A 15,568-nucleotide genomic window follows, 5' to 3' on the forward strand; every position below is an offset into this window, starting at 1 on the left:
CTCTTAATAAATGAGATACTTGAATGAGAAAGTAATGCTGACAAATACGTGACCTACTTTGAAGAGCAGCTTTGCTATTGTCACCTAAAGAAACATTCTTGCATGAGAATAAATTCCGACTGTACAAAGGAATGCAACATAGCCAAGAATTTTAGGCCTGATCTCTGAAAGAAGTTTCTAATTGTAATAGGCTGTAGTTCTCGATTCTCTCAAAAGAAAAAGACAAAACTACAAGTTCTGAGCTTTTAGGGCTGCTTTTTCTTCTGAAATAGGGCTTGTGAGACAGAACAATTTCATCAGATATGTACTGTAAAGAAAGATCTGAAGACAATTATAGAAGGAATGGAAGGTGTGACTCAAATACCATTTTTTCAAACGTAAGAGAAAAAAACTGTAGTCTAAACATTGAAGATTAAATTCTTGAATTGTTCATTCCAGGCTGGTTTAAGGAAAAATGTAGCCTTCTTAGATGTATTAAATGTCTCTCACAGTTAAAGAACATGGCATACAAAAGCAGTAACAGCTACTTTAAGGTCCTCTCCAGTGGAGACAGCCTTTCTAACTAGGAGATAAACTCAGTAAATACTTCTCAGTGCCACAAAAAGATGAGAAAAAACTGTATCCTTGTTTACAATTAATGGCATACTGAACTTATTGAAAATGTACAGATTTTCATGGGCTGAAAATAAAGATTGTAATGAGATTACCTTCAGACATCTGCTGGCATTTTTGCTGCATACATGAATCTGAGTACAAACATATTTTGTGAGCTGAAACAGAACAAGAACCTCTGCAGAACTGTCTTTTTAATTTCATGGCCCAATTATACTTGGGACAAGAAGACATAATGTAATTATATGGGTTAGAGAAAGATCCATTATTTTGACTGATCAAGTGAAAATGAAAATCATCTGGACTGGCAGTTTCAGCTGCAAGCGTTGATTGTGCCAAGCCAATGTTACCAAAAGGCCACAATTTTGTTGCCTTCCATCTTTAAGATTTATAGTTTCAAGAGATCTTGAGGGACACGGAAAACAAGGCAGAGAGATCTCTTAGGCGGGCATTTCCCTGAAAGCCCAGGCTGCCCTCTCCTGGAATGAATAACTTTGCACATCTGTGGTCTTAGTTCACGGTCAAAGTAACATGAGGAACATCTCACAAACAACAATCGCCCAATTGTCAGGTGTTTAATTTTTCATGTGTGTTATCTTACAGAACACCTATTAAATACCTGTATTCAGATAATGAAAAAAATCACACACATCTTGCTGGGACAGAGTTGCCTACAGAAATGACTCCCTGTGCAATGAAGTGGTCTCACTTTTAGTACAGTAACTTATTATATTATGTATGATTATATTAGTATGATATTACTCCGATGCACTGGTGTCCAGTTGGAGGTGAAATGCAATGCTGTGAAAGCATGACCATTCACTTGGAATTCGAGAATACCTCTCTGATGTCAATGATCTAGCACCAGACAAAGCCCTGAAAAGAGGTCACGCCAACGCTGCATTCACACGGCCTGCCCTACACATACTGGAGTGACAGAAATGTTGCCAACTTGTTGCAGGTTCTTCCACCAGTTAAAGTTCAAAACAAAGGAGAGAACCTTTATTCTTCCATCAGGCAACCTGATATTAACGTATCTGCTGCCATCCATGCATGCAACATACCTGGTTTGTCTACTCTACTATCTGATGCCAAAGATGAAGCACATATTTACCATTGTATGTGGCCTGTCCTCCGCATAACTAATCAGAAATGTTGACATATACCATCATTCAGATAATATGTCTCAGATATTAAATATATCTGTGAAAGTGTTCCATGTTTCTCTATTTGATAAAAAAAAAATCAGGACCTCTGTTTCAATTAGGTGATGTAGAGGATTAGCAAACACCAAGAGTAAAACTGTGATCCCCAAACACAAAAAGGAACCATCAACAACAGGTTGATTCCTTGGTAGCAGACTATCAAAAGTAGTCTAGACCACCTCAGGTAAAGGTAAATTTTTCAGAATAATTATTTTTTGTATTCATCTCTTACTTTTATCTGAATTATAATGAATCATTGCAAAAGAAGAAAACATGAAAAGCACTGTAATTGAGTAGGGAAATACTTATGCCTTATTTAGATGGAAGTTTCTGATTTAGAAATCCTGTAAAAAGCATTTAAATTTCTTCACTCAAATGCACACAAATCTTCAATTAAACTAACCAGTATTTTAAGATGCAGACTTTCCACGAATTTGCAGAAGGTTATATTTAGATAATATGATGAGTTGTATCTGTTGTCACTGTAGATCATGAAAAGAAACAAGGGACCTTTCAGTGAAACAACAGCTATCTAAAGCAGAGAAAAGCTGTAGCAAAACACAGAACAATGTTTCTGCTGCTCCTTGCTGACCATTATTATTCCAGGTTCAGCTTTTAACATTTTAGATAAGAGACAAGCCTTCAAGACTTTTCCAAGAGAGACAATTTTGATCTGTTCCTTTCAGACTTTATTCTCTTTCCACATTAGTACTTCTTGTCTCTTGCAGAGTTACCATGCATCATCTATCAGTAAGGAATCAAAATGAACTAAATGATCAAAATAAAGTGTGGGTTTTTTTCATTCAGAGTAATATTGTGTCTAATACAGGATCCTGTATATTACTTAAGTAAGTCCAGGATACCAGCTGAAAATGAAGGGCAGAATTGTAATTTAAATTGAAATGATTTCATTAACTAATGGATTATTGATGGTAAAATGTACTATTGAAAAGCTTGTTGAAGATGCCCTGAACTTCAGTCATTTTGCCTGTTAATTTTTCTTAGCTTTCTGGGCAGAGATAAAAGGAAATTCAGTTTTCACTCAGTCCATAAATCAAATCATCCACAAATTAGAAGCATAAAATTCTAAGGAGCAGGACCTTATAGTCCTAATCTCAGATAAGATTAAATGCAGTAATTAGAAGTTACTGAATATAGTCCATTGTAGATTCAACCAAAGAAGGTAAGAGACAAGCGAATCCAGATACTGTGAAGAATTTTAGTAGAATTGTGTAACAGCAGAAATCTGGAGAAGTGAATTATCTAATGCCAGTGAATGTTTCTTCTATTTTCTTACGTTTGCTTTTAAGCATCAAGAAATATTTAGTATAATTCAACTACCCAGAATAAAATTGTGATTGTTGAGGAGAATTTACAGTAGAAAAAAACCCAGTAACAACAGAAAACAACCAAAACATTAAAGAATCAAATTACCCCAGACCTAGGAATAAAAGATACCATTCAAATTACTTCCAATAAGGTTGAAAAATATTTTCTATATCCTTTATATAAGCACCTTCTTTTAGTTTCAAAGATGATAATATATTATCTTTGTTTATATTATAATCAAAAAAACCAATATGAATAATCTCTGATCATTTTAACTCTCTCTTCATCAAAGAAGATAGGATTTCTCACTCTTATTTCACAATAGTTCCCTAAACATATAGTTTTCTATTGATCTAGCTATGAAATTATTTTTTTCAACTCTACCAACTAGGAATGAAGAGGATTCATCTCATTTCAAGACCAATGCTACAAAAACCAATTGATAAGTTTGCACTGAATTGTAACATTTTTATTATTTTTATTTCACAGTAATCTACTCCTATTTATATTTTAAATACAATACCCTTTTAAACTTGATCTGCAGATCCCATAAACTAGCTACCAAAGACATTTCTTTCATATCAGCTTTTCTGAATACACCTTTCTGCCACAATTTTAGCCTAAATAAAGCAACTTTTATATGCAATTTGAAAGGACAAAGATAAATGCTTGTTTTGCTGACAATTTCCCATTCTTGAAGCTTTGATCTGTGAAAAAGGAAATACTTTAATCCTTTTTACAGCATTTTCATTATGTAAATCCCTGTTTACAGATAAAACCTTCCTTGTTCTATCACTCCATTCAACTCTTATCATCAGAGCAAACACACTGAAGTTTTACTTTAATGAATCCCATCACTATTGAAGAAACAATCACAGCTTTCTTAGAAGTCTCTTCCTCATCTTTACTGGTGGTTACATAATGATTTCTAATTACATTTTTTCAACTTAAAATTCTTTTTGGAGTATATTGACGACACAATGATGAAAATAGATGCATGCATCATCATCATTTCAAAAACTAAAATGCCTAAATTCTAAGCAAGTCTGGTAATTAAAGGTTTCTTATTCAAAATATAATATTCAGGAAAAAAGTATCCCTCATAATACTGGTCATAAAATTATCAGAACTCTGTAGAGTAGTAAGAAAAAAAAAATCAGGAATAATTCTGTGTATTTATGATAAATGTATTTTACTACGAAAGACAACAGCAATTACAAGTTAAACCCAAGGACCTAAAGTTTTATAAAGCTTTGTTGACAGACAAAGTAAGCTTTTTTTCTATACCTGTAAGTTCTTTCTCTTCAAGACTGTATTCCAGAGATCCAAAGGAATAATTAGCTGGACTGATTGCAGGAGTAGAAATAAAACTTGCACAGCCAATGGTTGGGTTAATTTCAAAATAATTGTGGCCGTGATTCATTCGGTGAAATTCCAGAGAAGATACTATGGATGTACGTTGCTTTGGCTACAAGAAAAAGAGAAGGTTGCCATTAAAAATACAGACTTTTTATACAGTTTTCATCACTTGACATTTAATAAACCTATTTTTCTTTGGTTTTACTTTTTTTATTTGGCTCAAAGGTTATAGTAGTAAAAATCATTTCATATGACAAGCCTATGTGTAGAGTTAATTTCCTTCTAAAATCTGGATTAATCTTTATTAGAAAAAATGCAGGTCTTCACTCTAATCAATTTAATTCAACATAAAATAGGCCTTTACAGCCTTGCATATAATAATTTCAATCATCTTTTGATAAGAAAGGGAGCTCTTCACCAGCTGCATTGCTGGGTACATCTTGCAAAACAATTAGACCGCTGATGCCTGTATAATGAAGTTTACTAAATAATATCAAGTGCCCATCACTTGAAAGCCACCCTCTGCTGTTTATTCCATTTATGAATGTGCCTCAAATATTCAAAGACTGAAGGGTCTGGAAGCTTAAGGGGAAAGTGTTAGCTTGAAATACATGAAATACATTTCACACATGAAATTCAAACTGTCTGTATGAGTTTTCATGCAACAGCTAAACAAACTGGCATCACTTTATTTCAAATATTTACTTTCAAAGGAAACCTCTGAGGAGACCCCATTTAATGGCTGTGCTTTGGATTGCAGAGCAGTTTTAAAGCATGAGAAACTAATTTCTTTTGGGTGGATCTACACCATCAGGTGTAGAAATTAAACCTATATAATGTGTTCATCAGGTCTGCAACAACTTTTTCACTACATGGACTTTTTCCCATTGCACTGCACTACATACTAATACAGGCATAACCTTAGTGGTCAATATCACAGCTTTTAAGCCACAGACCACTGCTGGTTTGCAATGCCATGCTAAACAGTCTGTTGTACCACTCATCTGGTTCTATATCCACAGTACCCTAACCCCAGAATGCTCCTTGCTGCCTCAAGATCAATGACCTGAAACATCAAAACCCTTTGAAATAGAGGAGGCCCTGCATTCACGTTTATAGCTGTCTGTATATTTCACAATAGAGAAAAACATCTCAGGAAATTCTGCCTTGGAAAATCAAACCTGGACAAAAAAAAAGAAAAAGAGAATAAAAGATGCGTCATCTCTTCTTGTCCTAGCATGTCAGGCTTAACATGTCAGAATATTTGTAAGGGTCAAAAATTTGTTCCTTATTAGTGTTATGACCTAATTATTACCTTTGAGAACATAAGATCCTCGTTGGACCACAAAGGTATTTGCCATCCCTTATCTGTTAAATCTATCAATATTCCAGTGGAGGGATTTTCAAATTTGTTTTTGGTCAATTTAATTTTTAGGTTACAAGTCCTGCAATGCTTGTGTTATAAATACTGAACCAGGCTGTTTTCACTAAAAAGTCACCCTTCATATTGGAATGTCAGACAGAAAAATTCAATAGAATTAGGTCTGTATAATGTTGATTATTTCTTCAAGTTGTATTAGGCATCATATGAATTAACTGTGCCATGTTAAAACTGGGAAAAAAAGGAAATTTTGGTAAGCATCTGGAACTCATCTATGGTCTATTGAGCAGACTTACTTTCTTTAATAATTAAAAGCAGTTTCTGCTTTGAAAGCCTGAGTCCTAGCTCTAGTAATTTCATGGGACAATTAAATGAACAGGGACAGACTCCAACATCAAACAGTGTGGTTGGAAGTCATTGTTTGGGATCTGAGCCAAAATAACTCTCAGATCAGACCAAAAACATTCATCTGTATTAATTAAATCTAAATGGCACACTTGTGCTAGACAACAGATTCATGAACGACCTAATTATTTCTAAAACTGAAAACGATCTCTGGTCATTTAGAAGTACATTTCTGGCCCTTTCCCAGCAATGGTGGCTTTGCAGATCTGCAAACTCCTGTGCTGAAAAGGGGATACTTCTCTTAACATGAGGTGTGGTGTCTGGTTATTCTTGAGCCAAGACAGTTCCTGACTAAATGTGCAGCTGGAATGGTCCATCTTTGTCTCCCAAAGCAGCTCCAAAGGCAACTGCCCTGGCCTTTGTCTAGTCAGTCCTCCAGCCACTGTTCTGTTTGTGTGTCCCTTTCTTAGAGGCAGAACAGCAGCATCTGATACACCATTTGGCCTTTCACCACCTTATTTTGGACTTGGGCATTATTATTACGGAATGAGAGAAACATATCTCAGTTTAAAGTCTTTCCAATTTAAGGCTTCTGCAGAAAACCTCTTTCAGCCTTTAGTACTGCACAGTATTACACTGCTGCAATATATTTGGAGTTAACAAGGTCCATCCATCAACACGTGCCAATAATTTTTCTACATAATTAGTCAGGAATCCAGCATCTAAGTCTTTGTAGCTAACTAAGAAACTAGAGGAATTATTTTCACTTTTGCTGTGTCCATAAAATGCTATGCTGTTGAAGTACACTAGTTGCTCATTAATATATGCTATGAGAGACTCAGTAAACCAGTTTGTGCTGCTTGTATCTCTCTGCCTTTATCTCTCTAAAGCACTATTTGCAGAAAAAACAAACTAACAACAACAACAAAAAAAAACCCCAGTAGAAATCAATCAACTCTTTTTTACAGTTAGGATTAAATTCCATTCCCGATTTCATCAACCAAATTTCCAGCATAGCTATTTACATGTACCCTAGGTATTTAAGCTCCCAGAGCACTCAGCTGGGATCTAGCCAATAAAATCACAATCTAGTGTGTGTACCATCAAGAGTTCAGAGAACAATTCACCTCACCCCAGTTCCCTTTGGTACTGATTTTCTTGCCTTCATGCAGGTATCTACCATCACTGCAGATTCCTTAGGGCATCCCACCAGGCCTCCAGCTGCCACTCAGAAGAGTGCAGGTCTCCTCTACTATATGCCTGTACAATACCTGTGCATGTGCATTTCAAAGACACCTCTATAAAACCTCAAATGACATTAGATTCCTACTTTTAAGTAACTGAATTGAATCCTGCAACTGTCCTAAGCATGCTGGGAGATTAGGACTCTAAATCAGACAGAGATTCTTATACACAGAAATGAAAGCAAAGGTGTTTCAGTCCCAGATTTAATCTCACATCCAGCTCACTCCTAGAAACACTCTAGAAATCTATTCTTAGAATCTAATGTCAAATTCCAGTCTTACTGGCAGTAAATCCTGACTTGGTTTGATGATTGCCCCTGCCAAAGCCACTGTTTAACTACATTTACCAAGAACTCTTGAGATTGTTTCTGAAAAATTCTAAGATCATTTACTATATGGAACACCGTAACTCAGTCAAGGGTCAAGATTTCATAGTTGTGAAACACAAACACAAAACTCTGTCCCAAAGAGATAATGCTTCCCTCATTCTTCAAAGCCAGCTTTGTCATTACATGCCTTCCTTGTACTAGTCCAAAGGTCGGGACATGCTTAGATAACCCTTGTGAAATTCTGGCATACTTATGACTTCACCACATCCCAATAAGCATGCTACAGAGAATGCAGATTTTTCCTTAAGTAGACTTTGGTTCATTGGATTCATTCATTCATTCATTCAGTGTTTAATCCACTTGTTGTGTGCAAATCTATTTAATTACCAATATTTACTTTTTAGGTATTTCTTCACAGATATTATTTCAATTGTCCTAATACTGATCTAGAAAACCCTACACCATCCTAAAATAGCATATCAAATCATGCTAATGAATAAATCTTTTCAATGCATAACAAAAAATGTCAGTACAAATCTTTAAAGATAACAGTAAGATTTAAATAACTGTTAAATCAGGTATAATAAAAATATTTGTATATTCAGTCTGTAGTGAACATATATCAATGAAAGATACCCCTTTGAAACTGCAAACACAGGAAAAGTATCAAAATACACATATTGAATTGCTTTTTTATTCAAAAAACAAGTAAGAACTTAATCCTTCCATTAATGGAATTTGCATGCAAGTTCTGTAATGCTACCATGACTGGCATGTTACACTATAAGCAGGCAAGGGATCATTCAAATATTTCTTACAACATTTAGCGGAGGCAGTAGGGCAAAACTCCTTTCTCAATTTAACACCAAAATATTTCTTCAGCTTTGAAGTATACTCTACAATACAAGCTTCTGACTTCACCTTCTTTTACCTTTGGGATTTGTGTACATAGCACTATCATAGCTTTAAAAAAAAATTAATTCTCACAGTACTCAGTACTATGGCAGAGCTAGTTGCCCCATTTTACAGATGCTGAGCAAGGGTATAAATCTTTCCCAAGGGACAGATGTGTGGTTTTTTGAAACAATGAGAACCACTGAGCCTAAGGAAATTCTGCATTTGGCAAAACCTGGCAAATTCCAGCTGCCCTATATAATGTAGAAACTGGTTTCACTTGCAATATGTCATGCAGAAAATGTATGATAGAAGAGAGAACTGCACCTACATTCTCAAATTCTAGTTAGCACATAAAATACAGACTTATCAAAGAAAGCAAGAGGCTGCAGCCCCTTCCTCCAGGCTCATCTCACATATTTAACACCATGTGAGTGCACTTATATGGCCACTTAAATCCCTCATTTTGATACCTGCCCATGTGCTTAAATTCTTTCAATTCTCTGATCAACTCACTCCTTCAGAAATTTTCCTTTCTTCAGCTTCCTTCTAAAATCTCATTCTACACACTCATTTTCCCTTTCATAGAATGGTTTGAGTTGAAAAGAACCTTTAAAAGTCATTAGATCCAAACCTTTTGCAATAAGCTAGGACATCTTCAACTAGACCAGGTAGCTCAGAGCCCCATCCAATCTAACCTTGAACACTTCCAGGGATTGGGCATCCACAATTTCTCTGGGCACCTCTCTTATTTTGTTTTCTCCTATCTATTGTTACATTCCTTCCAAATCTACTTATATTACTCTAAAAAGACCTGGACAGTATCCAGTTGATTCCAGTTCTCTTTGGTGTTTTAAAATTTGATTTTCTGTTTTCTCTGTGGTTTTGTCATCAAGGTCTCTCAAAAAGACTCCCTCATGGTCCCATCTCACACTGACTTTACAGTGCCTACATCCCTCTCATTGTCCTTGAATGCATTCAGTTTTAACCTCTGTCCTCCCTTTCAAATGCAATTTTCACATGACTTTTTTGGTTTCTTGCCTTTTGCCTCAACATTCCAGCATACCATCTCTGTTTCTATCTTTGTCCCATTTGCTCATGTACACTTACATGGAAGCCCAAAACATTCAAAATTTTCCCAGTAAAATACAGTCTGGGACAGGACAGGCTTCCTTGTTTTCTCCTGTCCCCAGTCTGATTTGCAGAAATCACCAGTTCTGATGCATTCTCATCAGTCAATGTTGCTGTCAAGAATTATTTGATTTATAGGATCTGAGCTAAGGTGATCAAGTAGCCTTGAAATTGCAAAAACAGGAGATTACAATGCATCTGTGTTTGATTTATCTATGTCACCTAGAAGTGCAAGACTACACTAAATTATTACTAGACTACAGAATCAATTATTCTGTCAAGCTTCAAAATACCATGTTGAACAAGCTGAAGACACATTTTCTTTTTAACATGGTAATATAATTTTCTCTTTTTTAATTTTGCAAAACTTTATCTTATATTACAACAACAATTAAAAATAAAATATAGGCAGTTTCAGCACCCATCTTGACATTCTTGATTTTACTTGTCAATATTTTAATTAAGTTTAAGACCAGAAAGCAGAAAATACACAGAGGCTGGCACCTAATATATCCCAAGCAGCCACAACAGGAAGCTTGCCTGAGACTTAAAAGAAAAATTAAAGAAAAATGCTTTCACTGTTTTTTACTGTAGATTCTTTACAATTGATTTTAATGACATCATAGTGTCAAAGTCCTAGCAATTTCTGTTTGATTATTAATTTAGAGAAAGACCCTGCTTGCATCCTGCATGACCAGAAAGTGCATATTACTTTAGAGTAATCTCATGGTCCCTCAGAATACTTGGATCACTCCCCTGTCAGTGCCATGCTCAGGAATGACAGACTCAGCTCTTTTGTGTAGCCTGTGGTCAGGAAGCTGTGCTGTGAGACTCTGGGGGCCATAGAGACACAGTGCTTTCTGCTCTCCTCTGCATGTTATCCTACCTCTGCCTTGAAAGTCTCCCACTGGAGTAAGTACTTACAGGTCAGAGGGTTGCTGCCCCTTCTACCTGTGGTCTTATCTCAGATGAGAAACCACACAGGAAATAAATAAGAGAAAAAGTTGATCTGCCTCAGTTTCTATTTTCCTTGCCTTCTACTTTTATTTTAGTTGCAACCATATTGCAGCTGTGGGTTTTGAGGAGCAGCAATCCTGAATGCCAAAAATTGCAACACCTTTGGAGCAGTTTCCCTCCTTGGTAGGTGTGACCAGATTTTAAAGATACACAATTATACCTATCCTGGGAAAAAATTGCTTGAAATGAGATCCAGACAGCAAGAGATAAATTTGATAAATAAGAGGAATGCCTCATTCCTCAGATATAAAAATTGTCTAGCTTTCAAAGATTAAAAGAGTGTTATTTTCACTGAAACAGTTGGAAAATGGATGTAAGACCATATTCTTCAAAAAAGCTCAGCTTCCAGCTGCTAGTAACATCCTCCTTTCCACCTGCAGATTATGAAAATTACTTGTATAATGATATTTCTATATCAAATTTTGAAGGGTCAAAGTGATGGCTATTTTTTCTAAGCTGCATGCTGCAGACGACATGCACGTGTGAAAATGTGCATTATCAGATGACGATAAAGGGTGACTGCATAACTAAGGTGCTCAAAACCCCCCATAGTAATAGAAACAAATGAAAATGCTAAGAATATAATGCAAGAAACCCATGAAGGCACAATAGATAAGGCTTTAATCTTCCATATTTTGAGTGTGTTCTCCTGCCAAGTATCATGTGTACTAGGGCAGGGCTACTGGCATGGATTTGCTCACACCCCTGCAATTAAACTTCATTAGGTGTCAGAGAAGGGTCTTCAAGGCAGAATTATCTACCAGGAATGCTGCTTGCTCTATTCAAATCACAAATCAGGCCTGACAGTGGATATGTTTGGAGAAAGAAAATTGTACACTACCAAAATTATACCCGGGACTGTGTACATAATTCAACAGCGTAGATGACAACTCTGCAGAGCTAAAGCTCATTTTACTAGCATAGATGATCCTTTCAGTATCTGAACTACCTTTAAAAACAGTAGTTCATCTGTCTGTTGCATATTGGAAAAATGTCTGTTCATATAGGAAAAATGTTCTACATTTCTGCCTGATTTGTGTTTATATTGAATCAGGAATCACAACCTAGAAAATTTCTCCAGGTAAGAAACCAATTTCAACCAAGAAAGACATAAGCATGTACAAATGACATTCTAAAACTTAACACTCTCACAACAGAGTGTAATTCTGCTTTAATTTATACTTGTGTTTTAGTATCCTGTTGAACTATAATTAAAAGCACTAACACACACACACTGTTTGCTGTTTTCATTAGTACCATGTACTGGGTAGATGTGTTTATGTTTTCTTATTAGATCTAATTAAAATATACAAATAGAATTATGTTTTATAGTTACTTATCAAAGGAGATCTCTTACAGTGCATCTCTTTAATAATATTTTGTTTAATGTTGTTATTAAGTAGCCACAGAGTATCCATTATGCTCCAAGGATTTTTTTTTTTTAAATATTCTCCTTTGGAGCTGTAACACATCTTCTGCCCATCAATGCTGTGGTAAAACAGGTGAGTGTGGGGAGGATGTGTGCTGGGGGAAAGGGGTGTGTAGAAATCAATCCTTAGAGATAATTCCAACCATAACCTTTTTTGTGTTTAGTACTCAGTATTCCAGAATAAAATAATTTCATAATGTCTGTTCTACTTTCAGTCATGCATAGATTAATTGCTAGCCACATCTTAATGGCATTGACAGTATACCTCTTACTCTGCTTTGTTCCCTTTTTTCAAGGGCTATTTAGGAGCTTTATTTTTTATTCAACATCATTAGAATGAGAAGACATCAAACTGTGTGCAGTAGATTTGTATAGACATTCCCTGTCAAAGGGAGAATAATCTGAAATATATTTACATAGAATCAAGGTCACTGACTGCTAACAACCACCTTAATGTGCTTGCAGCCCTAAGAGATACACACAACATTGTAAACAGTATTTTCCAGGGAAAATCTCCAGACCAGGCACAAAAAGCATGAGCACTAAAACTACTCATGTGTGGACTGTAGAATATATTTTTATTTTAGAGGGTTTGGAGAATGCTCAGCACTTCCCAGAAGTTCATAAAAGCATGTACACAGGAGTAGCTTTTACCTTGGATATGATCCCCCACAAAATCATAACTCTCAGTAAAGTTGTTTTTTTTTTTTTAAGTCTTATCTGCGTCTTGTGCTAAGCACAGACAGGGCACAAAGTCCAGCACCAAAACACGGCAGCAGCAGAAGTGTGCACCTGAAAAGGAAGCACCATGTGCCTGCAGAGTCTTCCTTCACAGTGATTTTCCCGATTGAGGAAAATCAACGTGACTGAGCATGTTGTAAGTGGAGCTAAGCACAGAAAGCAGCTCATAGGACAAAGAAGGTCCTTGCATCCCCACTGTCCTGTGATCTCATTCAGACAGTGGAGAAGATTTATTGCATACAATTGTTCTCCAGTCCTCCTTTTTGTGGTAAAATGGAACAAAACAGATTTTCTCTGTGCGTGTTGCAAAACAAGTTCAGTAGATGCAACATGGAGTTCTCATGGTGCTGTGTACTGGTGCAACAACCTCCAGCAGGGATTTCACTAAGCTGGCAGAGACAGGGACATGCCAACTCAAGCACACTGTGACAAGGCGTGCATTTCATTTGTGAACAAGGAAACCACAGCATGGTGCTAGTATAGGGGACGAACCAGGCAGAAATAGTTTCATTGTTTCAACATGGGGAAACCGTCACACTAATCCCCTTGAAAAATTCTGTTTATGGAACCATTAGTTCTGAAAATTTATTTTATGGAACTGTGATTTCCCAGTTTCCACTCAGACGATTTTTGTTTGTTTGTGTTCAAAGTAATTCCTGCCCCTACCAGCAAAAAGAATGATAAATAATTTCATTGAATGTAAATAATTATCACTTTTTAAATCAGCTAGGGAGGCTCTGGAGCACACATCTCCTACAGACAGTCTGTCCATTCATGTCCTGGTCCTGGTCTTTCCCTGTGCCTTGATGAACCACAAACAGGTTTGACAGGCACACTGCACGTGCAAAAACTGCCATACACATGCTGGCCCAAACAAGTGGGATAGGTCTATCAAAGGCTACACATGTCCTGCAGGATTCTGCTAGAACTTACAGAAAAAGGAGACGATTTCCTTTGCCTGCTAATGTTTAAACTATTAGCTGCTACTATATTCATACATATCTTAGCCAGATAAATGAGGAGCCATAGATTGAATTGCAATTTTGCTTACCGAGGTTAAAAAAAGATAAATGGGGAAAAAATTTTGATTCCTGTAAAGACAGCATATCCATATGGATAAGAAAAAAAAAAAGATATTATGATGAATAGATTATTGCAGATCTTAGCAATAAAACAAGAAAGAATAAGATTATGAAATTTCGTCATGTCAGAAACACTGAAATTCTTTGTTCCTTTGTCCTCCTACCAGAACTCTCTTAATAGCATTGAAACAACACTTTTAGGAAATTGAGTTATTCACATAAACTAGGGAAAACACTAATCCATTATAGATAAAACCAAAGCAACTTTTAAATAATCCACATTTTGACATCAAAAGCTGTACCTACAGTAAGCCATTTGAAACATATCTTAAAAAGACAAGAAGACAACATGCAAATGCTGGACTACATTTAATAACTAAATTTAAAGGTAAGAAGTCATAATTCTGTTTTATGAGAATTGGCCCAAGACACACAAGTAAGTAACACAGCCAAAAGAAACACTCTTATAGGGAAAAAGGTGCTCTTTCTCCCTCTATGGATAAAGTTTATTTTTTCAAATGGAGCTGAACAAATAAATAAGGAGAAGCCTATTAAATTGAGTAGGTAATAAAAAACATACATGAAGCATCACAAGCAGTTTAGTTTTTTTCAGGCTTCAACCAGACTGAGAGCTACAGGAACTGTGATAGAACAAGCTCCATTTTACTGTCACTTTCTAAAATTACAGTCTGATAAGGTAAGAAATATTTTACTCTATGCACTAATGTAACTAAGTTAAAACTTGAAGCAGACTTATCTACTTGTTCTCCTACCCCATCTTATTTTGGATCCCATGTGCTGTGAATATACACAGCAGCATATGTCCTTAATTTCGAAGTGTATTATTTTATCAAAGTCTCTATTAACTAGCAATTCAAGAGTTAAAAACTTAGTAAGTCTCATCTGGACAATCAGAAAAAAACGCAAAAGATCAAGCAATTCCAGACCTGAGCTAAATTCTGCTTACTTCTTTTCTGCATATATACAACTTTTTACAAAAGATTTTTTTCAGAGACTGACCATGGGAAAATTTGAAAAGAAGAAATTTATTTACAAATATTTACATTATTTGTAAATAATATAAATTAAAATAAATTGCAATTTGCCATTTATTTTAATTTATACTATTTACAAAATACTAGATCACACGTACAAACCATAGCTAAGGTGCATAGATGGAAGAGCACACAGATCCTTGAGATACTGTTAAGTTTGCCAGCCTCAGGACTGAAGGTAGCAGAGGTGGGTGGCATTGTGGCACTGAACTTAATATTCAAATACCTCCAAGGATGATCATTCCACAAGATGTGATCCACCCAAGTGTGTAATCACCCTTTCTGTGAAAAAATTCCCCCTTATGTCTAGCCTAAACTTCCCCTGATGCACCTTAAGACTGGGTCCTCTTGTCCTGGTTGCATAGAAACACAGTGCTTCTCCTCACTGCTGGTAAACCAGTATATGTACAATCCT

At 35.9% G+C, this 15,568-nt stretch overlaps 1 protein-coding gene across 9 annotated transcripts in view; it reads right to left on the reverse strand.

Annotated features, from left to right (window-relative positions):
• Positions 1 to 15,568, reverse strand: part of ANKS1B (ankyrin repeat and sterile alpha motif domain containing 1B) — a 406,799-nt gene that overhangs the window by 249,047 nt on the left and 142,184 nt on the right. For all 9 annotated transcript variants that reach the window (XM_054280464.1, XM_054280403.1, XM_054280419.1 and 6 more), the window contains one exon: positions 4,434 to 4,614. In XM_054280464.1, the coding sequence (XP_054136439.1) occupies positions 4,434 to 4,614 (181 nt within the window). The remainder of the gene's footprint in view (positions 1 to 4,433; positions 4,615 to 15,568) is intronic.

This window comes from Melozone crissalis, unplaced genomic scaffold (assembly GCF_028551555.1).
Source record: "Melozone crissalis strain CALT ecotype California unplaced genomic scaffold, PUWL_Pcris_2 ptg000004l_1, whole genome shotgun sequence".
In the NCBI taxonomy this organism is placed as follows: domain Eukaryota; kingdom Metazoa; phylum Chordata; class Aves; order Passeriformes; family Passerellidae; genus Melozone; species Melozone crissalis.